Source organism: Centroberyx affinis, unplaced genomic scaffold (genome assembly GCF_046629955.1).
Source record: "Centroberyx affinis isolate AG114_WGS23_722 - 3 ecotype Tasmania unplaced genomic scaffold, CSIRO-AGI_Caff_v1 ptg003959l_1, whole genome shotgun sequence".
NCBI classification, from domain to species: Eukaryota; Metazoa; Chordata; class Actinopteri; order Beryciformes; family Berycidae; genus Centroberyx; species Centroberyx affinis.
In genome coordinates this window covers 79,949-107,267 of record NW_027281781.1, presented here as the reverse complement: position 1 = coordinate 107,267, position 27,319 = coordinate 79,949, and the positions used below count along the sequence as shown (strand labels likewise).

General features: G+C 41.3%; 1 protein-coding gene across 2 annotated transcripts in view; it reads right to left on the bottom strand.

Moving 5' to 3' along the window:
* Positions 1-1,387: 1,387 nt before the first annotated feature.
* tesk2 (testis associated actin remodelling kinase 2) overlaps positions 1,388-27,319 on the bottom strand; it is a 35,309-nt gene continuing 9,377 nt past the window's right edge. The window contains exons 4-13 of one of the 2 annotated variants that reach the window (XM_071541861.1): positions 24,977-25,098; positions 21,572-21,620; positions 14,852-14,998; positions 12,799-12,881; positions 10,981-11,065; positions 10,139-10,222; positions 8,824-8,910; positions 7,197-7,335; positions 4,481-5,023; positions 1,388-4,219 (exon numbers count right to left, since the gene is read on the bottom strand). In XM_071541861.1, the coding sequence (XP_071397962.1) occupies positions 3,702-4,219; positions 4,481-5,023; positions 7,197-7,335; positions 8,824-8,910; positions 10,139-10,222; positions 10,981-11,065; positions 12,799-12,881; positions 14,852-14,998; positions 21,572-21,620; positions 24,977-25,098 (1,857 nt within the window). In that variant the 3' untranslated portion in view covers positions 1,388-3,701. The remainder of the gene's footprint in view (positions 4,220-4,480; positions 5,024-7,196; positions 7,336-8,823; positions 8,911-10,138; positions 10,223-10,980; positions 11,066-12,798; positions 12,882-14,851; positions 14,999-21,571; positions 21,621-24,976; positions 25,099-27,319) is intronic. The other variant, XM_071541862.1, reaches the window with a different exon arrangement.

Here is a 27,319-nt window from a genome sequence, read left to right as displayed (position 1 = left end):
TGGTGTTATTTTATGTATCATAGAGGATGATATATGCTTTTGTTCAGTTGAATCTAATCTAACACCCAATTTATTTTTTATGGTGAGAAGTTTGTCTACTTATTAAAGCACAAGGAAATTTAGGATCGCAAAACAATTACTGCAACCCAAAACTATAAACATTGAGAAATATGACAGAGCTAAAATGTATAAGGCATTTTCTCTCTCTCTCTCTCTCTCTCTCTCTCTCTCTCTCTCTCTCTCTCTCTCTCTCTCTCTCTCTCTCTCTCTCTCTCTCTTCTCTCTCTCTCTCTCTCTCTCCTCTCTCTCTCCTCTCTCTCTCTCTCTCTCTCTCTCTCTCTCTCTCTCTCTCTCTAAAAGAGATGCACAGATACAAAGGGGAGCTATCCATGGTGCTGGAAGTGCTGTAGTGCTGGTTCATCTGGTTAGTAGTGTGGTTGTAGGCTGTAGGTGTGTGGACTTGGGAGGAATCAGGGGAACTTCCAGCAGCTTTCCGGTTACTACGTTTCATTCAGTGAATTTCTGACAGTAGCCCATTCAGATTTATAGCCAATGCCTAAATGAAGGCTGCAGAGGCTGCATTTAATCTGAATCTAAACTGACATTAACGAACATGAATTCCTGATCATTATTATTAATTAGTATTAACCAATGAGAAGCTTGTTTTTTTATTTTGAGGTGATGTGGTTTCTTATCAACCTGTCACATAGCTCTGGTGTCAGTATGAGCGACACTCTCAATTAAATAATGCCATTGCCTGAAAATAGGCTTCCATGTTGAATAAATATTGGGAAAATGTATATATGTGTACTGGTAAAAGTATAGGCTACATTTACCAATCAGACCCCAGCACCATGACATTCCCACTGTAGGGGGAGCAGCTACACTACTTGGACATGATGGCTCATTATAAAAAATTATAATAACAGATACTCTATGTGACAACCTCTTCTTCTGCATATAGAAATTGAAGTTATATTAAAATTTGATCTAATTGAGCATCTTTCCTCCTCACCACTGCTCCAGCCTGGCTGTAGTCTGTTTTCCACCAACCCTTTCAAGAAGTTCAATCAGAACAGCACTCTGTTTAAGAAGCAATAGATGTTATAATAGTGTAATAATATAATAGTTCAATTAATATTTGTGGACATGAACAACTATCTCCCAAAGGCAGAAACCAGAGAGCTGATTACAACCTGAACCTGAGATGTCATGTAAAGTCTGGATTGTTAATTCAGTCTCAGTGTTTGCAAATGAAAAGAAATCTGGAAGCAAAAGTTTAACATTTATTTTGAAGCAAATATGACTTTTTAGCAAGTATTTTTTAGCTCTAGGCTGTCTGTGCTTTGGCTTTAACACATTCTGTCACATTTCAGTTAGAGGGGGAAAAAAACAGATTCAAGAGGAAAAACCCAGAAAAGCTTTGTTATTAGATCAGCAAAACATCTCAGGTCAACACAAACCTTTTACACAAATATTATACAAAGTAAGACATTAAAAATCGTTTCTCATAAATATCAAAATAGATCCTTTATCATGTAAAATTGTACGATAAAAGTTACATTTATTGCATAGAAATGTAGTGATAAGACGAGAGGAAGCTGAACATTTGACATCTTTCAAGTGCAATTTAGTTCCTATTTAAGTAGTTAGACTGGGGCCATTTTACTGGGACCAGCAGAATGTAACAAGGGCTGAGCAAGGAAGCCCTTAGTGGAGGATCAGAGCCACACATGGTGCAAGTTCAGAAAATGGACCTCAAATCAAAGATAATTTGTTGTACACTGAAAACAATCTGATGAACACTGAACATGGTTTTGATGTGAAAAGCTTCCTGAATTGAAAACCAAGAGACCTAATGGATTTTAATACACATTAAAGAAGAGACTTGACCCTCCCAGCTGTGACAGGTACAACTCATAAATCCCACCTCTTCCACATCTGTATAGCACATGATGTTGACAACAACACACATTGGTGATCAAAGAGGAAGTCTTAGAGCAAATCTATTTTAGGTATTCACTAGAGTACAAAAATAAAAGTACCAAAATATCTTAGATGATCATCTGAAATGTGTAGATGGAGCGCTTTTCTGTTCAATTAAACAAAGACATTGAACATATCAACACCAAATGGTCGCAGCAACCAGATGTGGGAGTGTTTCCTCAGTACATCATCTGTACAAAGAGTAAGGCAGCTTACTGTGAGCTGAAGTGCTTTAGATTTGAAGGACAACTCAAAGTATCAGGCTCCACAAAAATCAATATATTGGATTTGAAGTAAAATCTTACCTCTCACCTCTCAAGCTGTACTATCTAGTTTTGGAAGGAAAACTGAATTAATTTCAATGGGGCCACATTTAAGTGAGACCAAATGATGAAACAAATTTTCTTTTCACATGTTCAAATATCCTTCCCAAAAACTATTCAGAGCAGCTCTCAGTATGGCTTGGATCTTTTCCTCACAACAGACTGGAAGACTCCCTACGGAGACAGGCACACTTGTATGGAAAGAACTGAAGCACCAGGCCTTCTATTCAAAATATCATTTGAAATGGAATCACTTACTATTTCTGTAGCTGATTAAATGACCAGTGTGGCTACAAGTGACTGGATTGCTACCGAATAGCAAACCCAACCCATATTGTACTCTAAAATGTGGATTCTATTAACTGAGGTCCATTTTCAGTTTTCAGATGAGTGAAGTTGACAACTTTTGTTATCTAAGGACGGCAAATTTTAGTTAATTCAGAGTTAAAAGTAGTGGAGCTGTATACTTTGAGGATGCATTTCACACAAATTAGCATCAAGTCAGTTGAATGTTCAAAGAAATTTTTGAAATTGGTCTTTCTTGGTTATTTTATGGCCTCAATAAATAAATGACCCACTGTAAATGTGGACATCTAAGGGGAAGGTAATGGGTGTTACACTGACTGAGCAGAAAAGACTGCTTTTCCCATCATCTCAGCACCAACATCATATTAAGGCAATGAGATCCAGGGCAATGTGTTTGGGAAACTAATGGGCAAAAGTCCCTCTGGAGATTCAGCGTTAATCACATTGTAACATCATGTTTCCAGGATACATTTGAATAGCTTTGACCCTGTGGCTCACTTTGCTGTTCATTTTCTGGGAGCTTGTTGGAAAAAAATGTCCATTTACATTGTTTTGTAATTTTCCTGACCAAATGTCAACACAATGTCAGGTGAATCAGAATGATTTTTTTTTAAATTCAGTACAAGCACATCTCTAATAAACAAAAAACACGTAGGGTGGCATCAAGGAGGCAAGTATCAAGAAACAGTTTAGACTTTCCTACACACACTGTTGAGCACACTCGCGCACATATACACACACACACAAACACAAGGGAGATTCCATGCCCCTCATTATAGACAAGACTTATAATATAAGAAACCTTAAAGGAAAATCTACATCATCTCAGAATTTTAAATATAAACAACCTTTTCATAAAAATAATCTCTATATGCGGAGCGTCCCTTGTGTTGATCATAGTTCTTTTGTGGTAAGTGGAGACCTAGGTGACGAAAATAATTTCAAATACTTGATCTACATCAGGCGCGCTTGATTTATTCAAAATCAAAATGTGGTACATTCACTTGCAAGATTAGATGAATCAAGCGCTCCTCGTGTTTACGTTCTCCAAAACATTTGAAATGTGTTCAGTCCGATGCTCTGGTTTTAAAAGCCAGTTCCCAGGGCCTCCATGTCCTCACATGCGGGGGTCGGGGTGCCCCTCTCCTGCCCCACGCTACCGTTCACGCCTTGGGGACGGAGGTGGCCCTCGTCCCCCTGGCGCTGGACGGGACAGAGGAGCTTCTCCGCGCCCCCCTCCGTGTGCGTGTGTATGTGGATCTGCATGGGGCAGCAGTGCGTCAGGTCGTACATGGGGCACGTGTCCTCCCCTCTTTCTCCCTCCTCCTCTTCCTCCTGGCTGCTCGAGCAGTCCATCGCCTCGCCGCTGTCTCTCTCGCTGCTGGGGACCATAGGAGACCAGCTCTCCCCGAACACGTCCTCCTCTTCCCTCTCCTCTTCGTCTCCGCCCTTCCTCCCCTCTCCCTCCTCCTCCTCTCCTCTCTCCTTGCGGGGTTGGTAAGGTGGGATCTCGATCACGGCGTATTTCTTTGCCCAGCCGCTCAGCGTCGCCTTCTGCCGGACTTCGTTTCCCAGCAGCCCCGCCTCGCACCTGGAATTAGCTGCTGAGGAGGAGGAGAATTGGAAAAAAACGGAAAGGAAAGGAAAGGGAAATGAAAGAGGAAAAGAGGAGAAAAGAAAAGAGAAAAAGAAAGGGAAGGGAAACACAAAGAAAGGAAACAACATTATTATCCAACCAAGGCTAGTAACTGGCTGATGAAATGGGTATATACTGTATGTTTAAGGTCTTTCAGGACTATCCAAACATTTCTAACTTTTTCTCAAAGAAACACACTCTCATGGGCCGTCCTAGTCGGACAGCTCACCTGGCAGAGTTGTGGAGAGCTGGGTGGAGTTACAGGTAGCGGAACCGTTGTTATTGGAGCTAACGGCAGCAGCGGCGGGGTGGAAGGCCTCGGAGAGGGGGAGCTGGGGGGACACCGGTAAGGATCGACACTGCCTGCCCGGCAGCTGCTGCCAGTAGTAGGACGCCTCCTGCTGGCTGTGGGGCCCCCCGGGGCCTTGGGAGGACGGCTGGTTGCCGAACGCGCTCCCCGGCGGCGAGTGGAGGTCGAACATGAGCGAGAAGACGGACTTGCTGGGCACGTCGTAGAACTTGATCTTGCCCCCGCAGAGGTCCTCGCGCGCGGTGAACGGGTTGATCTTGCGGGCGCTGGCGGCTCGCTGGGAGGCGGGGGGGTTGTAGTATGGGTCCTGGACGTTGACCTTCCTGCCCGGTTTGCGGGAGAAGATGTCCGATTGGCTGCGGCTGAGCCAGATGTTGCGGCGGGGCCGCGGCGATTTGGGCGGGATTTTGTCGTCCTGGAGGCCGAGAGGGTTCAGTCTCTTGATGCCTTGGATCTTCTCACCTTCAGTGAAGAGACACAGAGATTTTGTGATACATCTTGCATTAAAACTGTACTCTTCTCAATATGCACGGTTTTGCTAACACCAAATTACTAAGCTCACTAAAAAGTAATTGTCTTGAGCTATTATCTTAGATTTTTATGGAAGGAAAGAAACAGTCAAATTGCCATACAAAAATGTCACACTCCTGTTCATAGTGTTCTCCAGGTCAGGTAGAGAATCTAATCTAACCACTAGGTGGCAATAGAGGCTAAATACTGTGTAGCCTATAGTTGTAATTTCCTTGAATATCTGTTCTTGGAATGTTTTATAAAGCTTTGGATGAGATTGACTGTACAGGGATTAAAGTGCTCTGAAGAAACAATTATAGAATTTGTTTGGATTTGAATTTTCTCATTGATATTCATTAGTGTGGTAAGAAAAAATACTAGGAAGAGAAGAATTTTGAACATACACATATACTTTGAACACTTTGAACAAGTAAACGGCAAAAGGCTTCTAAGATTCAGTCTAAGTATGCAGCATTCGTGTTAGTGATTTGGTCACATTCTCTACACGTGTTCCCAAAAATCCACTGTTCCCATTGATGATGCATGTGAAAAAAAACACCAAATAGTTAATTTTATCCTCCTCAGAAATTCCCTTGTGAATATGAGCTAATGACAGAGTCACTAGCATTCCTGCACGGCTGAGAGTAATACTTATTTCACTGGATAAAAACAGAGAGATACTTGTGTGTCACTTATGCAGACGGTGCCACAAAATACTTGGATGGGAGTTTTTGTTATGCAACAGAAATATTTCAGAGTATTAGTGTCAGTCTGGTGTCAGGAAATACTGATAGCATCAGGTAAACAGAGAGACGGAGATGAAGGAGGGTCACACAGAGGGAGGTGTTTCTTTAAGAGAGGAGCAGCAGAAGTCTATGACGTCATGGTCAACAGACATTAGAGGACAACACACGAGGAGTGAAAGTTTGCACAGATCCAGGCCATGTTTTCCCACGCAAAATTTGCTAAATAAATGCTATCCCCTGAGGAGATACTTCTTGCATAAACAGGCTGAATCTGTCTTTAATATACTTTTGCAGCTTCATCTGGAGCCACAACATAATGCCAGATTTGAAAAACCACATTTGTCACAAATATAAATAAGGCAGCATCCTGTGATGTCATGGGTTCCTCCTCCTCCTCCTCCTCCTCACCCGCTGTAGTTCTGAGGGCAGGGAGCTCCTTGGCAGGTCTAAACAAAAACAAAGCCGCCTCCTGACTCCTTGACGAGCAGACATGCAGGCGGCTGTTCGCTGGACCAAATTAGAAGTGAAACCTGGGCCCGCATGGATCAAGTATCTCAGAATAGGAATGTTGATCTCAGACCAGTTTTCCTCTCAAGGCATGGTGAAGTTTATATTATCAGTGACCGGGGATCCCGGGTCAGTGCTCCTGTTCTTTGAAGTGTGACATGGACACTAATGTCAGATAAAAGCTAGAACTTATTAGACTTTTTTAGTTGCAAATAAGCTCTTTGATCAACTTGCTATTGTGCGAAGAATAGAATTAGGGAGCTAATCCTGTCCCGACCATTATATCCCTGACAAACTGGCTGAGCGGTTAGCCAACTGTTTAACTGTCTGACTTACTTGTAAGAGAAGTAAAAACCTGGCTTGAATGATTGACTGGTTGTTTGGTTGAGTGGGGACAGGGTAAGTAGTTTCCTCTTGATTGACTGACTGGACAAACATGCAATCAACACTGTGCATTGCAAAAGAGGAACGGGAGTTAGCAGAGGAGAACGGAGAGGGCTATTTACTGAAGTTTCTGACAGGCCCGTCACTGACTGTCACTAGAAGTGAAATACTGACTGGCTGACTGGTTGATGGACTGACTAGATAAGAGTAAAAGCAGAGCCTGTGCATCGGTAAAGAAGAGTGAAAGGCTAGGGAGGCCATAAAGGTTATAAAGTAGGTTTCTGTCACACTGCTTGGTTTACAGCTTTCCTCCTACCATTGCTGTTACAGGAATTCATTGGCCTCTCCGCATAGTAAACTAAAAGGAGGAGACTTTTATTGACTGTAAAATTGAAGCTGAAACGCGTGCAAAAAGTGTGCATGAGCGCGTCCGTGTCTACAAATGTACAGTGCATATGGATGTGTGAATAGTGCGGAGTGCTTGCTACCTTTAGGTATGGTCTTCTTGTCGTTGTCCCCGCTGAAGGGGACGCGGTCGCGCTCCACCTCTTCTGCTTTGAGTCGTGCAAGGATCTCCTCCAGGCGCCTGACGATGTCCGGGAAGGACGGACGGAGTTTAGGGTCCATCTGGGGGAAGACAAAACAGAGGAAAGAGAAATTTTAATAAAGTGAAAGAGAAGACGGTTGACTGAAAAGATGTAGAAGAAGAAGATCCACTTGGTGACAGGAGGCAACAGGCTCATGGGAAACGTGGTCTTAATTTTGAGAAACACTTGCACTAACAATACCACTGATATGGCATGGAGGCCAATTGTATCAACCATGGTTTCTGTTTTTTGGTAATTATATGTATTATTATAAGTATCACATTTTTGACAATAATATATTGATGTTAAAAAATGCTACACGTAGCATCTTTCAGGAAAAAGATGGGAGAAAATGAAGGAAAATGTTATCTTCATTGGAAGAGGAGTACAGTTGTAGAAAGGTGATGAGGAAGTGCAAATGGGGTGGAATAGGGTGTATAGCAAGAGAGCTGGAAGGAAAGAGAAGAATTGACCATGAAAAGGAGACTGGGATGCTAAGGAGAGAGACTGGGGGAGGAAAGAGAAGGGAAAAAAGGATGAGGAAGAGGAAGACAGATGAGGAGGGGATGAGAAGGGATGGAGGCAGCGGATAGAGCGATACAGGATCAATCAGCAGGGTGCTCCAAAAGCTTTAATGTCCTCATCTTCCACAATTTGTAATGTTGTCTAACCACACAAGATACACAGAGTCAGAGACAACAACCACAATTAAGAAAGTAATAAAGTCCAGTGGTTATGAGTTGACCTGATATTATAATGAGTTTAGGACAACTGAACTAGCCAAATCTGATTAACAAAATGTATTTGGGCATCATTATAAAAACTTTAGCAAATATAATAATGGTCATGTAAAGACCACAAAGTTTTGAGGTTTACACTAAATCCTCCCCTCATTTCATTAGTCAATTTAACAACAAATCCATGTGGGGATAATGTGGAAAGTTGAGCTTGCTAACTAACTGATCCAGCTTTCGAATAGAAGACCCCCTGGGTGGAGAACTAAACCAGATTATTCAGATAATCAGATTGCCCCTCTGTTTCTAAACAAGGGAATAAAAGTAACTTCAGAAATGAAAACTAAAAGGTAAAAAAGGACCAAAGCATGCCATTTTGGAGTCATCCTCATCTCAACGTGGAGAAACCTTTATCATAAAAACCTCTAACCTAACGGGAAGGATTGGAAACTTGACCACCATGTGTCGACTTTACCAGTTGGCAAGTGAACTTCATCAATGCTATTGCTATATGCCTAAGGAGATAAAAGCTTGGTAATATTTTCTTTACATAAGAAATAGAAACACGATGAAAAGCAATAAATGAAACTACTATTCCAACAGTAAATTAATGGGTTGACTGACTGATTTGATTAATTCATGTATTTAATGAATGATTGGAGTGATGGGCATGTAGGAGCAACTGCTACCCAACTGCATCACAGCTTTCTTACAGTCAGCTGTGAATGTTGTTACTTCTGAAATGGCAAAGACTCACAAAACAGATTGACTGCACAGGAGAGCGGTGGACTCACATTGCAGCAGTTGAAGGCCAGCTGGAGGAAGTCGGGCGGACAGTCCCCAACCATGTGCTGGAAGGCATGATAGTCCAGGCCGAAGTTCTGGTACGGAGGCGTAGATGGAGTGATGGAGAGAGAGAAACAGATATGGATACATGAAATGTTAAACAGGAAATCCATACTTTCCATTCAGAGTGGAAGCGAGACAGAGAGAGTTAGAGCTACAACAGATGTGTGACATAACCCCTCTGCCAAAGCCAACTTCTTGTCAGACAAATCCCTCGGACATGGTCCTCCTGATTGCCGAGTTCTCTCATGTTTGGCGCACTCATCTGTAGTATTAACAAGGACCAATAACAGAGGGTTGGGAGTGGGACAACCGTTTGCTCCCTGCTGATTGCTGAGCTTGGATGCACTCCCATGCCTGGTTTAAAGGCTCATTCCACGCTTTTGATGCAAGGGCTGATTATATGTGACAATGAACATGAATTTTGAGTTCCATACAGTAGGTGTTTGGAAAGTCATTTGACGAGTTTGACATTTTGGATCTATCCTTCCGCTTGGGATGGGAAATGACACAAGCAGTGCGAGGTAAAAGTGTGCGTCATTTCATATCATCAGCGCATCTGCAGGTTTCAGCAAGTTTTTATTATCTTTTTTTTATTGCAGTTAGAATAAAGTTTAACACCAATTTTGCAACAAAAATAAAGTTGATAAGTAAAAGAAAACAACAAAAAATCTCTGCATAACAGGGTTTATTTCTCGCCAAGAAATCAAGAGAAAATTTTGAAAACCTCTGCAACTATAACTAAAACTTAAAAGGCTACATTCAACTGTATTTAAGACAATTTGCCTTGATTTTAGTTAATTCAATGGAAGACATTAGGACTTTTTAAGGACCTGATAGTCATTAGTTTGACTATGAAATAACAAGTATGTTTACCTCACACTGCTTGTGTCAATTCACACCCAAAGTAATGAGAAAATGGAGTGAAATACGATGAGAACATAAATGGCTTATCACTAAATGAGGCAAGTTCTTTTTTCTCTTTTTTCAGAGTGGGTTGAAAAAAATCAAATGCAAGCCCTTATCCTTCAGGAATTTATACTCATAAGTAATATGCCAAAGAAAAAAGAGAGGGCCTTTAATGCTTCCCTAGTAGTACTGTATGAGCCGTGGAACCGTTACGTAATGTAAGCACAGTGAGTATTATGGGATAGCGAGAGGGAGACAGGGGGATCAACCTGTGTACGGGGAAAACACGCAGACAGACAAGAGTATTACGGAGTCACGGGGTGGAAGTGAGGTGAGCAGGAGATGAGCAGTCACCTCTGTGCGGGGAAGGAAGTCCGGATCGGCCTGGATCCTCGCGATGATCTCGCACAGGATTATTCCATAGGAGAATACATCAGCCTGAAAACAGAAGACACAAAACACTTTCAAAGTCTTTCCATTTATATGTTGCTCAAAGACCCCCTTTGTCCTTTTTAGCACTTTTATTCTAATATTCTGCATAATACCTCCCTCTGCAAATTTCACACAGCGATAGCTAATATTGCAAACCTGCATGTTCTGCCCGTTTCTGTACATATTCCATCTCCATCCGTAAATTGGATAATGATAATGTGCATTGCTCACAGTGCATATGTGCACATTGGGAGACATCTTTGTGTTTGTTCTTCCATCTGTACAACAATAATGTGGATAGCTAGTGATGCTTCAGCTAAGCTGGAGTGCTTTTCTTCCTTCCTGGTTTGTTCATGTTGTTTTTCTAAAGGGGTAAACAGTCTGGTTTCCACTACAGCTGGCTTTGCTGTGGAGAAATCCAGCTGAAAATCACCCCCCTGACCCCTTGGTAAATAATCTTGGGGAATATTAGGGAATTTTACCAAGTTCCCTGACTTTCCCTGTCTGGAATACACCTCTATAAACTCCATGACCAGTGGGAACCTAGTGTATCTTTATCCATACTTATTTTTTAACACGTATGATTGTTACTGTGCAATGATTTTTATTTTTTGCTGCTTCCACAACCCAGTTTCCCCATAGGTATTGTAAAAGTTTCATCTCATCTAATCTTCATAATTTTCCAAAGCAATTGAACTGATACCACTACTTGGTATTAACCATTGCATAGGTGAAAGGTCAGGGGTCAAGGTTGGTGACTTTACCTTCTCATTGTAGGGTTCGTCTCTCAGCACCTCTGGAGCCATCCAGAAAGGAGAGCCCACCACTGACAGCTTCTCTCCTTCAGCTCTGTACACACCGCACATGCACACACAAAAAGTTAGTTAATAATTTCCAGAATAATATTTAACTAGTGTTATCAGTAACATGTTGGCACCTTTGGTCCATCATAATGAGGAAGTCATCTGTGCCAGAAAATTCCATAAATATTAGTGGCTTAATGGTGTTTCTGACTGAATATTTTAGTAAGTCTCCTTGAAGCCTGGTTCACTCCTTTAGTCTCTTCTGAAACAGAAATTCTCTTTGCATGCAGGACCTCTACTTTGTGTCAAATTCAAGTTTTTAGTCTACCAGGCTTTGAATGTCCTTCCTTTCAAAAGCAATGCAAAGATTTGAGATAGTGTGTATCCTGAATTTCACTCAATATAAATAGATCTCTCTGATCCTTTCACTCCAGCGGCTTTCTGATCTATTTAGATTTAGATTAGGTGGACTCGGTACATTTCAATCCGTTTTGTATTGAAGCCTAAAACAGCAGAGTGTTTCCCAAAAGATTTTACAATTCAAATCTTTGTGGGCAAAGAAGCTTTGTTGTTTCTTTGGCAAATCTCGCCACTCACTAGATTAGAAAAACAATTATAGGAGTGGCTTCATTTTATGCATTATTCATAAATCATCACACACACACATGCACGTACATACACAAACAAAGATTATCCAAATGATCATTTGCCTAAGCTTGTCCACTCCATTCTTGAAGACATTTCAGTAATGGGCCGAGCCCCATGCTTAGTTGTGCTACTGTGGTCTTACAAAACCAAAGCGCTGCCCTGATAGTATCCTCCTGTTATCAAAACACTAAAGTAGAGAATGCCAGTGATACAGCCTGTTGTTAATGTTAGTGCCTGACCCGTGTGTTAATAAATAACCCTGTGCCTGGTATGAGGAGGAGGAACACTTTTAAGTCCCAATATGGAGCTGGGTCACAACACCACTTTTTCTCCCCCGACTGCTGGCTTGATCCAAGTTTTTTGGGAAGCAAAACTCAGTTTGTGTAGCAACCAGTAATGAGCTATGTGTCTGCATCCCATGATCTATGAGCGCTGGTGAGTAACAAATTGCTTCATAAAAAGTACAAAAAACACTGGGCATTCTAGAAATGTAGACAATCCCTCCACCCAGGTGAATAATAACATCCTTGAGTAAAAAAACTTGTGACCATTTGAATTTCTATTATTACAACACCTTTCATCATGACTGCTCCACTTGATATTTACTCTAGCAGCACCAGATGTTCGGCTCTGGGCCTTTGAAGACCAGGAGGTTCTTAAGAGTTAATGAGTGGGATTGTTACTGATGTAAACTGAGGGGCAGTACAGCTAAAACAACAACAAGGGCCTAATGGTGGATGCTCACCACAAAATTAGACCTCAGATTAAAAAAAAGAAAAAAACTATCCAGGCAAACTAAAACATAGATACAAAATACCCATCAGAAAAGGAATCTATTATGTTAGTTAACCTGAACTATTTGAGCGCTAAGGTTGCCATCGGAGCCACGTATTCAAAAACCAAATGATTTTTGTGGGGCTATATTTGGCCAAAATGTTTTGTCTGGGTACACCTTAAGTAATTAGAAGACAGGAATGCTGCTGGAGGACCAGACAGGCTAGATATCCAACCTTAATAATAATGGGATAATGAAAGTAGTCATGATTTAGACACTGACAAGGATCTGGGATTGGCGCTCATTATCTAAAGCAGTGCTTTAATGACAGCAGTGGTCAGAGGAGAACTGCTTACTCATGAGTGGGTATCTTCTCTGCCAGGCCAAAGTCTCCCACCACCGCTGTGTAGCCGTTCTCGTCACATTTGATAAGGCAGTTCTGGGGACACAGAGAGAAACATCCTCATTATCAACGCACAACATCTTTCAGCTGTGGAAGTTGCGACACTGAGGAATTTAAAGAAACATTTTGTGGCTAAGCAATAATCAGCCAAAACTCTGCTTCCTGGTTGGACTTGTATTTAGCTTGGCAACATTAGCTTATTGTACATTCTATCAGAAAACAATGGGAACTATTTGGGCATTGGGTGAAATTACAGAAAAACGCACCCCCCCATGCATTCCCACAATGTTTGGACTCTTCCTCCTCACCCTAAAGACCTATTCGTAAACCTCCTAATGTTACTGTTTATTACGTTGCTATCTATTATTACCCAGGCAGCATTTGCACAACCCTGTGTAACTTCACACTTTGCACACTGAGACACTTTTTAGTCTCAGGAATTAAATGTCTGTGTTCTCATACTCACAATTTATTTGACACATCTCATTCTATTCAGCATAACTACTTCATAACACATTAGTCTAATCTATTACTGGACATTCCCTACACTTTCCTCTATAGCTGCAACCATACTGTATGTCATGCTGCTGAATGCACATAAATATTGAATGTGTATATGTCGAGTATGTATTGTCTACTGTCCATTGTATTGGCTGCGTTGTCACATTGCCCTTTGGTCTTTGTACTATGCGTCACTATGTACTATATGCGCTGTTGATATTTGCACCAATGCCTAACTCATGGTCATTTCTTGTACTTTGTGAATTGAATTCTTATGACTCTTTTTTGATAGATGGATGTGTCAACATGTAGCTCAATCAATGATGTAATCTCTCAAACAATAGAGTCGGTTACAGTCAGTAGGGAAGTGTGGTAGGAGCGATTGCACACCATGAAAAACAAGATTTATAAAGAAAAAAAGAGAAGGGAAGTTGCCCAGCCAATGATCCATCATAACTGAATCGTGAGTCATAAGCACATGGACTTTGCAGTAATTGGAGGAACACTTTAACTACAAGGCTACGACCACACCACTCAACACCCAATAAACCTACTGTTTACTTGATTCTTAGTCTTTTCACCTTTTCATGGCCCACAGACATGTTGATCACTGGTCAAATCACAGAACCACAGAAACTCCACTTCAATTTCCCTGTGTAACTGTTTTTATTTTTCCCTTAAAATAGATTTGATAGATTTTAGTAAATCTTCAGCCTATAGTATATGCTTGTTATATTTTTTCTTTTGTTTTCTTGTGGTTGATGTTGCTTTAAGTTGCACTAAGCTGACTGTACACAAGGGTATGTTAACATTTTTTTTGTATGGATTGTGACCTACTGAATGGGTATTAAAAAAATACTAAATAAACATTGTTCCTATCTCAGATGACTTCTTGTAATCTAAGACATGTAATGAATATGGGCTTACAGTGGACCGTTTTCTGGCCCCGTCCCCTGTCAGTCCCGGGCCAACATGGCTCTGGGTCAACTTGGAAAACTAGAAGCTGCTTGGGACAGATTATCACATCTGACAATCACACTGTGTTCTTTACAGAGAGGTGAAAAGGCAGTGTGGTGGGATGGGATGTGGCACGACAGACAACAACTGCACTCTTTGCTATGCCAAGAGCAAGAGCATATGTCAAGAGCAGCTATAAAATGATAAGCCAAACTCCCAAACTGAGAGGCAAGACTTCTTAATTAGATCCCAGGGTGAAAAGTCTTAAAAATGTGGGTTTAAGAGTATGGCTAAAGCAGGTCCATATCTCACAGGCTAGTCTACGCAACAATATCACATCGCTAACTTCTTCTACTCTGTCTATAACTACCTGGCAGGGCTTTAGATTAGAGTTTCCTGAATTAAAATAAGAAAATGTAGTCTTACTGCAGAACTTGAGAGGCTTGCACCCTACTCCTGCACTAGTTAAATCGGGACCAGAGGCATGCCTGCAGCTCTTCTTCTAGCCAGTTTCTCGTCTTAAGAACCTATTAACCTATCTAGCTAACCTTGGAGGTGAGGTCCCGGTGGAAGATGCCTTTAGAGTGCAAGTAGGCCAGACCACTGGCGATCTCACAGGCCAGTTTCACCCTGGTGGGCCAGCTGAGGTGTTTGTTGCTGTCCAGAAGCTGCTCCAGGTTACCACCGTTGATGTACTGGAGGCAGAGAGAGGGACACACAGATAAATAGGTAAATATATTAAAAAAAACATTAACACACAAACACAGGAATGAATTGAGAAATTTAAATTAACAAACAAGGCTCAGCAACTATGTGAATTTGAGGAAAATATACAATTTCAGTGGGAGATGTTATAGAATGAAGGAAAGTTGACAATATGCCTAACAAATTATAATCTATAAATAGAATGAAAAAAGACTGGCAATTGCACTTGTTCTTTGCTCTCTATATATATATATATATATATATTCTACAAATTCTGAATACATGATTCATCAAACAATGAAGAAGTATTCATACTAAATGCTCTTGTGCCAGAAATTGCATTGTAATGCCCTGGATTGCCATATCCTATGTGGTTCCTACGGGGCTGCATGTGGCCATTTTGTGGTCGCTAGGGCAGATATCAAACCACTTTTTACAGGAAGTAAAGGCAGATGTCAAATCAGTTACCGTGACAACTCTCTAGCATCGCCCTCTCTGTTGTCAATGACAGAAACAAAGCAGATAGACAGCCTGGCATACTTACCGATTGACTGACTAACTGGCCAACTGGTGCATTGACTGACTGTCTGACTCACTATCTGGCTAAAAATACACTGACACATCGGACAAACCTGAATGGCTGAGTGGTTCACTGGCTACTGAACAGACCAGATAAAATGACTGACTGACGACATTAGAAAAACCAATTGCCTGTCCTGCTGGCTCACAGACTGATGGGCTGGTTATTCAGCTTACAGATCGACTGCCTGCCTGGCTGGCTAGCTGGTGTATTGACCGAACATATTACTGGCGGGCTAAAAATTTGGCTGACTGCCTGTCTGATTGGCTGATAGAAAGGCTAGTTTCCTAAGTACATGAATGTTGGCCATCATGTAGGCTGGACAGTTGGGAGCCAAGAGGGGGAAATCGGCTCAGTGGGTTTAAAAGTAGCCGGGGTCCTTCACTCAGTCCGTCAGCTTTGATCAACAAGAACTTGTCTGACCCTGCTGCTTGCATGCAAACACACAGACACACTAATCCCATGTCACATATCACGAACATGACAGTGGTTAACTAGAGAGAGATGTGATGATGAGGTAGTCTGGTTTAGCGGTGGTGATTGGTATGAGTGACAGCCGTAGAATTAGGACATGGGGGGCTAGTGGCCTGGGGAGGGGGTCCGTACTGCCCTCATTTACACTGTTTTTTGAATAAGCTGGGGCTCTACAGGAGTTCTACAATCAGATTAATTGCAATTTCTTGCCATTTTTGCATCAGCATGTACTTAAATGTAAAACTCCATTTGGATTGGTCCTTAAAAAGGTATCCAGGGTAGTATTTTCTCTAAATGGTCAAGAGAATTGCGATATCAGTTAGTAGGGCTTCTGTATGTTCTATTGACTGACTGAGCTGCCTTTCTACACCAAATTTCATTATTTCCCCTCAAAGTTTTTTTTTTGTTTTTTTTTTAAATCTGTGATATTCCTGCCGGCTAGTTTCACAGCCCTAGTCACAACATCTCTCCAGAGCACTGGAGTCATAAGTGTTACAAGGGGTTCAGCCTCCTGAGGAAGACAAGGCATTAAGACATCAAAAGATACTGATTGAATTTGAAAATCTTCAAAATATTGGATTCTTAAAATGTTTTCTACTGAACAGTGAACAGTCTGCTACTGTTTAGAACAGCCACATAGTGCTCCACACACAGCAAGTAATTTACTCAAAAGTGTAATGGGATGATTTTTCATTCAGCATGGAATGCCGATGGTATCTGAAACATGGCATCTCTCTATAATTGGTATTTCGTCTGAAGTATCAGAAATAGTATCTCTCCTGAAAAATGGACTTATTACTGGTATACTGCATTCAGCCCAGTAGAGACTGGAGTTTAGCATCCTGATGAAGACTAGAGGTCTTCAGCACCATGGTCTCACATTTGATCTGTGCTCATACATTATTTTAGCCTACTGCAGCGTTTTCTTAAACCATTTCAGCATGGAACTTGCATAAGAATTCATTATTTTTCTTGTTGTACCCACATTAATGACAACAAACTAATTTTCATTGAAGATCAAAGTATTCTACCCCATATGAACAAGCTTCAGACCCATTACACTGTGCACAGGGCATCTAAAACGTATGATATTACTACTGTTATATGGGGACAGCAAACAGAAGGCTTGGGGATCAATTTTAGCTCCTGATTCATAGTTAAGAAACCAGTGTCTATTATTGTTTAGGACCTATTGGGACAATGCTTTACTGCTATTATTTCGAAATGGTGAAATAGCCTAAAGAGTTGAGCTGGGGAAAAGAATATGCGTGCAAAAGTCAAATGGCCCCCAACTAGCGTTGAGCTCCCTGCAGCCTTATACCCTCAAATGTTCTCTTTCTCACACACACACACACACGCACACACATATATGCACCCCAATCCTAGACGCCGTAGAGGATTACACTGTCTTTGTCCAGCAAATTCCTCTGTAGCCCAACAGTTCAACATCTGTTGTCTGCCTGGCTGGGGTCTGGGGGAGAGGGATGCACCAGGGGAAACCTCCACTGGAGACAATTAAAACTCAGACTAATCCAACTTCCTGTCTGGGACACGCAGTATTAGCCAATAGTAGAGGATCCCCATCATACATCTATCCTGTATCTGTCCTCCATTGGTACTACGGTGACCTGTTTCAGTAGTAGGACTGAGTACATCACAGTATGCATCAACAAAGGTATGCATGAAAATAAATGAAGGAATGACTGCTGAGTCACCAAAATAAAAGTGTCTGTTGGGTAAGTGACTGATATGAGAATAGGAGTCTTAAGACCAGAGTTAAGCAGCTTGATCCTTCCTGCTCTGTCCTGTCACTGACTGACACGGTAACCTACAGTAATCTACAGCCTTGACATCAAACCTACTTACAAAGAGATCACGATTAGCCTAACCAAGCACATAGGAAGACTACGGCCATGATCACATAGGATGCTTTTTTCTCTTGCTCAAACGTAAATGTTTATGTGCTGTGCTGCTAGTAACAGAGAGAGCAATAACTCAAAAGGGCACAAGGAGCATGACATCATTCTTGTTGCTATGCAACACAAAGTTTGACAACAACTTGCCAACTATCTAATTAGCATTAGTTAGCTAACCTGAAGTAACAAAGGGGATGTTGAAAATAAAATTAGATAAGAGAAAGCTAGCTATTCTGAAATGGAGGATGTTGGGAGCATGCTATCCTCTTAGGGGGAATGGAGAATGAAGAGTTTTATCATCTCAAGAGTTCAAGAGCTAGATAATGCCTGTTTCAATGGTTATTTTCGCACTGATGTAATGTGCAGTGCATAGGGCATGTTTTTGACACTGCAGAGAAACAACCTGTCTTCGGTTTGCATGGGGACTGGCATGTATATGAAGTTGGATAACATAGAGGGCTATAAAGAACAAAAACCATATTACTGGTCACAACTGTTGGGAAAATTGCCCTGCTGCATTGTGTTTCATGTCCGTTTCAGCCTATTGGTTGGACACCCAGCTAAAAACCATGGAGAAAGTGAAACAAAGAATCTTTGTTGGCTACTGGGAGCAGCTTCAAACAATAGTGTAATCCTGCCATGGGTCATGATTTACCATTAGCCCAGATTATGATTGCAGTAATGGCCTTTCTGATAAAGTGCGTTAGATTGAAGTTTAGCAGAGACAGAACAGGGCTCAATGGACTAGATCAGTAGCCAAGACCAAGGAGGTTTACTACACCAGAGACCAGAGAGAGAAACTAACACCGTCCACATGTTGGTCCATATCTATGGCAGGTAAGTGTTTGCTCTACCAGCCACTGTGGCAGGTAATCCACTTTTGCTCTGCCAAAAGCAAACCATCATTCCACTCAAGTTTTTCAATATTTATTAAACTCTCAGGGAGCTCTAAGTTTTATTTATTTGTCTATTTATGGACAATTCATGGAAAATATCAAATTCACAACATATTTGTACATTTTCCTTGCCTAAGGCTTCTGAGCTCCAAAGTAGCGTTTTCTTTGCATGGGGCGCATGAATGAGCTCAAGTAGCCGTAGCTTTGCCTCTGAAGTTTGTTTTGATGTCTTACAGGGACTTCAAATGCCCATCCCCACATGAAACCTAATCCACTGGTGATGTTCCTGAGCTAAACCTAGACCTGTACTAGCATTTCTCTCATTTTGATTCAGAGACCCGTGCCAGTCTATGGAATTTTGCTGATGAGTCCTTGGGCAAGTTAGGTGGCAATGACATGGGTTATTTTCTATTTTTATAGCAGCTGTAAAATATATGGGTTCCACCTTCAACATAAGCAGCTCCTGCATGGCCTTTCCTCACCAGTACCTGAGATAAAACTTTCATCAGCTCTTAAGACCTACTATATGTTATATTCACACTCTAAGCTGGAAGTTTTAGACTAGCATAAAAACCAAGGTTGTTGGACGGGTTCTGAATCCAATTTGCTCTCTCAGTATTCATTTTTCAGAGAACAGAGAACTCTTCTAGGCTTTGACCATTCCCAGTGCTCACATCACTCACGGACAGTTACTCCAGTCCTAGATAGGATTCAACTAGCAAGCGTCCAGGGGGCGAGAACTATATTAATCAAATTGTTTTGCTCTGTTTTGTATTTTGGAGTTTCATGTGGATTTGTGTGTGTGTGCGTGTGTGTGTGTGTGTCTCTAGAGGTAGCTTGGGCCACGCAGCAACTTGATTCTCCATTTCCTCTGAACACGGCCTCATAGCGGGGGTCAAATAACAAAACAGCATGGCCCCCGCTACCGGGGTCAGAGCAGTCAGCATGGTCCTGTCATGACACAACAGGATCTGTTTACGTTGCAGCAAGAAAACAAGACCTACCGCAGTGTGTATGTGTGTGTGTATGTATGTGTTTTTGTGTGTATGTCTTACAATGTGTGGATTCACTTCCCGACAAGAGAACGAAGTGTGCGCGTGTAAGTGTCTTACAATGTGTTCACTATGCAACTGCAGAATGAAGTGTTTGTGTATGCGTCTGTGTGTGTGAAGGCTACAATGTGCGCATTCACTACGCAATAGTATAATGAAGTATGTGTGTGTCTGCCTGGAAGCATCTATTACAGTGTACATTTTCTTCAACATGGGATGAATTGCATGTTTAGGTGCGTTTGTCTGCATGTACATGCTTGTGTAGATTGTATGCCTACACACAAAGGTGTTTGTGTCTTTGAAAGCCAATAGGGAGAGCATTCTGAATTGTTGCTTCAACTGTTTAAGTGTGTGTATGTGTGCACATGTGTAATGTGTGTGCATCTGTCATGTGAGTTTTGTGTGGTGTGTGTGAGTACAGTGAGCTCAGCACTGCCAGCCTGTGGCTTGGGACCTCAAACCAAGACAGTGGTGTTATTATCTTTGAATGAAATAGAATTTGGACACCAGGCAGCAGAGGAACAGAGCCAGAAATTTCTCCCTAGCTGATTTTAGGATAACTCTGATTCGCTTCTCTCAAAAATGTATTAATATTTCCTATGTTCTGAAAATTGAATGACACCCAGCTACTGGTTCTAAACCCACAGCAGGTTTGAAAAGTATCTGTGAAGACTTTATAGTGTGTAACATTCAGTCATTGGTATTGCTTGAGGTCTCCTGCTATTCCTATCCCTATTTCTCCTTAAGGTAAAATCTACACAAAAGCTCAAAGCAAAATCCACACGAAAGCAGAACTTGAGTTATTCTGCTGGACAGCTATAGCAAATATTCTGCACAACGCCACGCCAAAGTTTACCTACATTATGTCGAATTTATATCTCATGTGCAAATAAACTAAACAGAACCAACACACATTAATGTTCATAAGTCTAGATGGAGCTGCCCGCGATGACAGGAACAACATGTGAATTCTGTCTCAGGTTGGATTGCCCCTTTATAGCGTTTCTCATCTCTCTTCCCTCCATGGTGGGATTAATCAAGAGAATTAGGCCTGATCATCTGTACTACTAGCCTTTTCATTAACAGAGTACTGCAGCTTAATATACGGACTGCTCATCAGGCATGTTGCCTGACTAATTAACGATAATCACTACCACAAGGTTAACTGAATCTCAATCTTGATCTCTCTCTCTCTCTCTCTCTCACACACACACACACACACACACACGCAGGTTAAATATAGGTTATGTGCAGCCTGAAAACATTGCTCACTGTAACCCTAATGGCGTATGACTTAACATTTAACATCTCTGCACAATTTTATTAGCTGGCTGTATCAAATTCTCTCCACCACACACACAGACACACACAAAGCCTAAGTGTTATGTATCCTAGAGAACATAGAGTTCTTTTGGTTTTCCACAATTACAGGCTGCTGTACTACTGTGTTGTGTTCAGAAATGACGTGATGTTCACCTGAAAAACACTCTGGGAAATACTAGGAACACACACACACAGGTGTATGAGGGTCACATCTGTACACAAGTACACTACCTTTCATTATTAAGGCCACTTTGATCTCACATATCATTGGTTTATACAGAAGCTTTAATCTCAGATGGTGTGTGTGCGTGTGTTCTCCTACCTCCGTCAGCGCATGAAGCTGGCCCTCTTGAACACACACTCCCATGAACCTACAAAACAAGAGACATGCAAAGTTGAGTTGTTGTTGAACATCATAACTCTATGGTTCAATCCTTAAAAACAACAGGACATTTGTTAGTTTTTAGTAGGACTGAATTAACAATATATGTATATCTTTCAAACCACATCAAAAGGTATTGTAGACTTAAGACTAAACTTAAAAATATGCACATTTTGTAACTGCTATATCTGTCAAAAGTATTACAACAGGTTATTTTATCCACATAGTGACGTTTTCAGAGGCTTATCCATTTTCATACCAATGGTTGTGAACTGCATTGGACACAATAAAATGTAGTGAAGTTCCAGATTAGATCATTATTACAGGGAGTTTTATGATATTTGCATTGTCATCACAATCTAAAAAGAGTAAAAAAAAGTAGTTGAGTAAAAAAGTAAAGACAAATCCTACACAGACATTCTAGATTCTTTAATTCTTTCTTAAAATCAGTTTCTCCTCCTACCGGCTCGGATTACATTGAACAAAAACTTTTGGTGGAGGTTAAAATAGCCAAAATGGAAATGATTTTAAATATCTAAAATGCACAGCACTTCACAACAACCCGCAGGCTTGGCTTTTTCTGCCATGAGTAAAGAAATGATGTGGGAAGAACAGTTAGGAAAAGGTTAAATATGCCCCACTCGGGCAGGCATGACCAGACAGGCAATCCCAGCAGGACCCATCATTTAGCAGGAGGGGAATAACAGCTCAGACGCTTTACCTGCATTCCTTCCATTTCTCTCCTCTCTCTGCCCCTCCCCCTGTCCTCTACCTGTCTGTCCCTCTCCCTCTCTCCAAACACTGATCTTCTTCGGTGCTCTTTCAATTGCGTGTGTTCTGTCCCATCGCTCGGGGGCACTGCATATCAGCACTGTCTGTTGTCTCCAAATTATCAGGAACTGAGAAACACAGCCTTGTTTTCAGCTTGATGACAACGCATTTTTGAGTTTAGCTAATGGATTTTGAAAGGGCTGCATAAGCCCAAGAGGTCGGTGAATATCCTCAACCTGCAGAGGACCATATAATCCTTCAACTGAAGTGAAAACATGAAAAACTGCTCAAAAAGGAGTTACGGGGTCTAAACACAGCAACAGCAGTGTGTGTGTGTGTGTGTATACAGAGCAAGATTTGAGCCAGCTTTGTTCACAACCAGCGTTGAAGCCCTCATAGCTCTGGAAGCAATGAAAAGGTCAACTTTGTGGGTCCTCGTTGGATTTTAACTAACAATGACCCCCTCAGTGTCTGCTTGTTAACACACAGACACACACACACACACAATCCACTGGGCATGGCCAACAAAGATGGCATTGTAAAAGATACTGTGCATGTGTTTGCAAGCACACGCGCACACACAGACATACACATGCATATACGTGCATGCTCATGCACACACACACACACACACACACTCTCTTCTCCCACCCATGAGCCTAGAACAGAATGTGAACTTGACATGACTTGATGATTGCAAAAATGAATAACTGTGCCCTTCTGGGGCGTCGTAGAGAATGTATTTGAAAGTACATGGTTATGGATCCTCATTTATGCTATGGTGTATAAGGCATAGTTTTTTTTGTTTTGTTTTTATCTACTTTTCCTTTCTCTGTCCCCAAGACTAGTAAAATGAGGGGAAAGACTGTCATTTTTGCCTTAACACCTGACTAATAAAGCAAACAGACGTTTTAAGAAGAGAGTAAAAGGAGACCCAAGTAGTCCTTTCCTTCCAGTGGGTGTGCATAATGCTGCTGCTTCAGGGCATGTTCATACTGTTATGCATTTTGGAGGAAAAAAAACACTGCCTTAGACTGCATTTAATGCCTAGAATAGAAAAGAAGTAGGTTGTATGCCATGCACTTGCAATAGCAAGTTGCAGGTGACAGAAGGCGGCGCTTTTGGTTTATATCACATAATAGTCCCAGGTTACAATAGACAGACACATGTTGCACGGAGCACTGGTTTACTTTTGGAGTAGTTTGGTTGACCAAAGCGACAAGTGCCTGTGCTGGCTTTGGCGATTGAGGCGGAGGACTCAGTCAGCTGTATACGCAGCGTGAAATCCCACCTCCGCTTTGTTGTGATTGCTTGGATGAGGTCTATATAATGTGTGCTCCTCTGAAAGATTGAACCTTTCTCAGCTTTAGTTTTTTTTCCTAAATGGACCTTTTTCCATCTGCCTTGTGGCCACTCCCTATTTTGTAAAAAGTAAAAAAAAAGCAGTAGGAGTTTGAAAAAAGTGGAGAAGGGTGAACACGCCCTTGGAGAAAAACAAACAAATAAACAAACAAAAAAAAAAAACTAGCAGAGGATAGTGTCACCACAGAACAGAGCTAGGGCTAAGGAGCTTACACATTGCCATGTGTTTCCCATTTAGTACGACAAATCATTGACCAGATTCTCTAAAAAATGACTGTGTTTCATAGTCCGGTCCTCTTTGCTTGAGACAAAAAAGTATCCTCTCCTCGCTTTTCCCCTCTAGGCTGCTGCCACAGAACTCTAACAGGAGCTGGCAGTTCAGAAAATCCATTGTTAATAGGCTCTCTGTTTGACCCGGTTTCTGGCCAACACCAGAGAAAACAGGCCACAACCACAGAGTCCAGAGCAAGTGTGAGGAGAGAGAGGTACAGCATGAGAGAAAATATTTCAACTGAAGTTTGCAGGTGTTACAGGTAGGCTCCATAAAAGCTTTCTTTGAAAAAAAAAACAAAAAAAACAAAAAAAAAAAACAGTGCAATGTCATTTTGTGGAAACAAAGAGGATTAGCGGTTACCTAAACTCACCACACAACAATATAATCCTATTTGTGAATTGATGACAGCAGGCCCATTCCAAGTTATTAATGACATCTTATTGGTGAAGTTGTTGTATACTGGCTTCCACTGCACTGATACATAACAGGCCTTTTGGATTAAGTCTGAAAATAGACTACAAGTATTTAATCAACAACGATATAATATATATACTTGAGCAAATCACTGTTTCCAAAGTTGTCCTGATGTTGCATAATGATGCAATAATCAACTAGTGCAATAATTAACTAGCAGTGCCTATGCCTGAAAATATATATGTTGCTAGTTGTATTATATTATCTTCTGCAGTTGGCTAGTGACAGTTTGTTCACTATTTGGACTTCTGTCAACATGTTATTTTGCTTCTTTATTAGCTATAATAAGAGTTTATAGTAGTGCTTCTGAAACTATGGGTCCCTGGCTGGCTTTGATGGTTCTGCCCCATGTGATAACACATGCTTTGTTCCCAGGGTGAGATGAAATTCACTCATTTTTCATCTCAGGCTGAAAAAGTTTATTAACCCCCTGGGTTATAGCAATTGTTTATCTAGTTACCAACCGGAGTATGTTAGGATGTGAAAGTCGGTTCATCAGTTGGACCTCTCTCAACATGTTAGCTCTGTTGCTGCTGAGCTTGTTCATCTTCAGAGCCATCACCTGGTCTGAAGCTCGATGACGCACCTGCAAAACAGACAGACGACATTAAGACTTCAACATGGTGCATATGCAAACATCAGCCAACCAAGCAAACAATGGCTGATTCCCAATATCTGGACTATATACACACTACATTCAGCTGGCAGAAAAGGCTGGGCTAGGAAATTGGAAAAAAAAACATGGTTTGTTATGCTGTACCATAACACAGCATTTTAATAAGTTCATCACTGGTCACCACTGGTAGCTTGAAACACTGCTCTTCTATAATGGTCCCTTGCAAGTAAAAGCCTGTCGTAAAAGCCATGCAGTAAGAAAACAGAGGAAGCAGAAAGGGGAGGTTAGAACAAGAGAAGTAAAATGAGGTCAGTCACCAGCCATGTCAGGGGGGATGTGTCAGTCTAGGCCTGCACAATCAATTGTTTTTAACTGTACATTGCAATTTTAGTTTAGTTTCATTGCAAATTTAGCTTTAGAGAAGTCATACTTGTTGAACATTGCCATAACAGCAATACTGAAACATTTAATTTGTTAGAATGCATGCTGAAGTTGAAAACAGTCATGTCTCTTTCAAATACTCAACTATAGCCTGATAATATTGGACAAGTGTCTCATTTACATGATTGGCACAGAATTTAAAAGCAAATGTGGGTGGATGGGTGTGTGTGGAGGAGGGAGGCTGAAAAAAAGACACTCCTGAAATGTAGATATGGGAAGAGTTTTATATCCCTGCTGAGTCGACTAAGAATAAGCACTGAATAAGTGTTTAGGAATATAATACAGTTCAAAAGAGTTTAATTACTATTAATTCCAACAACATTTGTTTTCCAAAATTATCTGCACTCCACAGTGTTAGTGCTAACCCCAACATTTTATTACTGGCAGGGTAGAAAAGCCTCTGTAACAACACTTAGACCATGGCACACTAAAAGTCTCCATTTAAACAAATACAAATCAAATGTTTTAGGACTGTTGGCTGTTGGCTCTTTATGTCAGGGCAACCCACCCCATATGTCAATTCATTGTCCCTATTTCATATCAGTCTTTGCAGTGAAAGTGACCAATGAACCCCAGGTCTTACACCACAGGTTGCAGGGGAACCACAATGCAGCAACCGGTACCTGTCTGTCTTGCTCCAACAGAGCAAGAGTTTGGGTTTCTTCTAAGAACACACACACAAATGAACACGTACGCACACAAATAGGAAATATCAACCTGCAAACCACAGAAGTCAGTGAGTCAAAATACTGAGCTGCTGCAGACCGATGTATCTCCCTACATCTGCTAACTCACTTCCTGACACTGAAATACAGCAGAGGCATATTCAGACCACGATGCAGGGTTTTATCTGGTGGCTTTGAAAAGGCTAGGTGAGGACCCCGGTCTCTACAAGCAGACAGCAGCCATCAGCAACAAAGAGACTATCTGAACACAATCAGGTGCTCTAGACATGAAACCTCAGGAAATCAACCACAAGCATCATATAGGGCTGCACGATTACAGCTAAAATGATAATAATCCCAAAATGTATAATACATTATTTCGCTCAATATTGGGATCACTTCATCACATTATTAATCATGACAACTAGTCTTGATGATTTGAGGATCTCATTTATTTTACTGCACTTTTGGCATCTTAAATCATCATTTTGACCATTTTCAACTACAGCGGACATTCTAAATGAAATGACAGGTTTGCTGATATGCAAATATTTTCCAAACCAAAATGATGATATACGATTAGACATGACAAACTGTGCAGCACTAGATAGAACATATTGGATAGGTCAGATTTCCCTTGAGCAACCATTGTAAGTGCACACAGGCGACATCACGGCCAATGTCACGTACAGCAGGGATGGGAATTGACAGATGGAACAAAGTCAATGTGGGTAACATATGGGGCCACGAGGAACGAAAGTCAATACCGAATACCATTATTTGTTGTTGCCGATATTGATATTTGGAGACATCTAGGCTCACTAAGGAGGGAAAATATAATCAGCATCATCAATATCAGACTAGTGAGTAGAGAAATCAAAAAGGAAGTTGGAACTTGTGTTGTGATCCAGATTAGGGAAGTTATTGGTTCTGCAAAGGCACTGGATCAGCCAAATTTCCTGTGCATGATTCTCTCATACACACACATGTGCACACACACGTGCACACACACACACACACACACACACACACACACACACACACTTACTCTGTTCAAGTTCAAGGGAAGGGGCCTGGCTGTAATA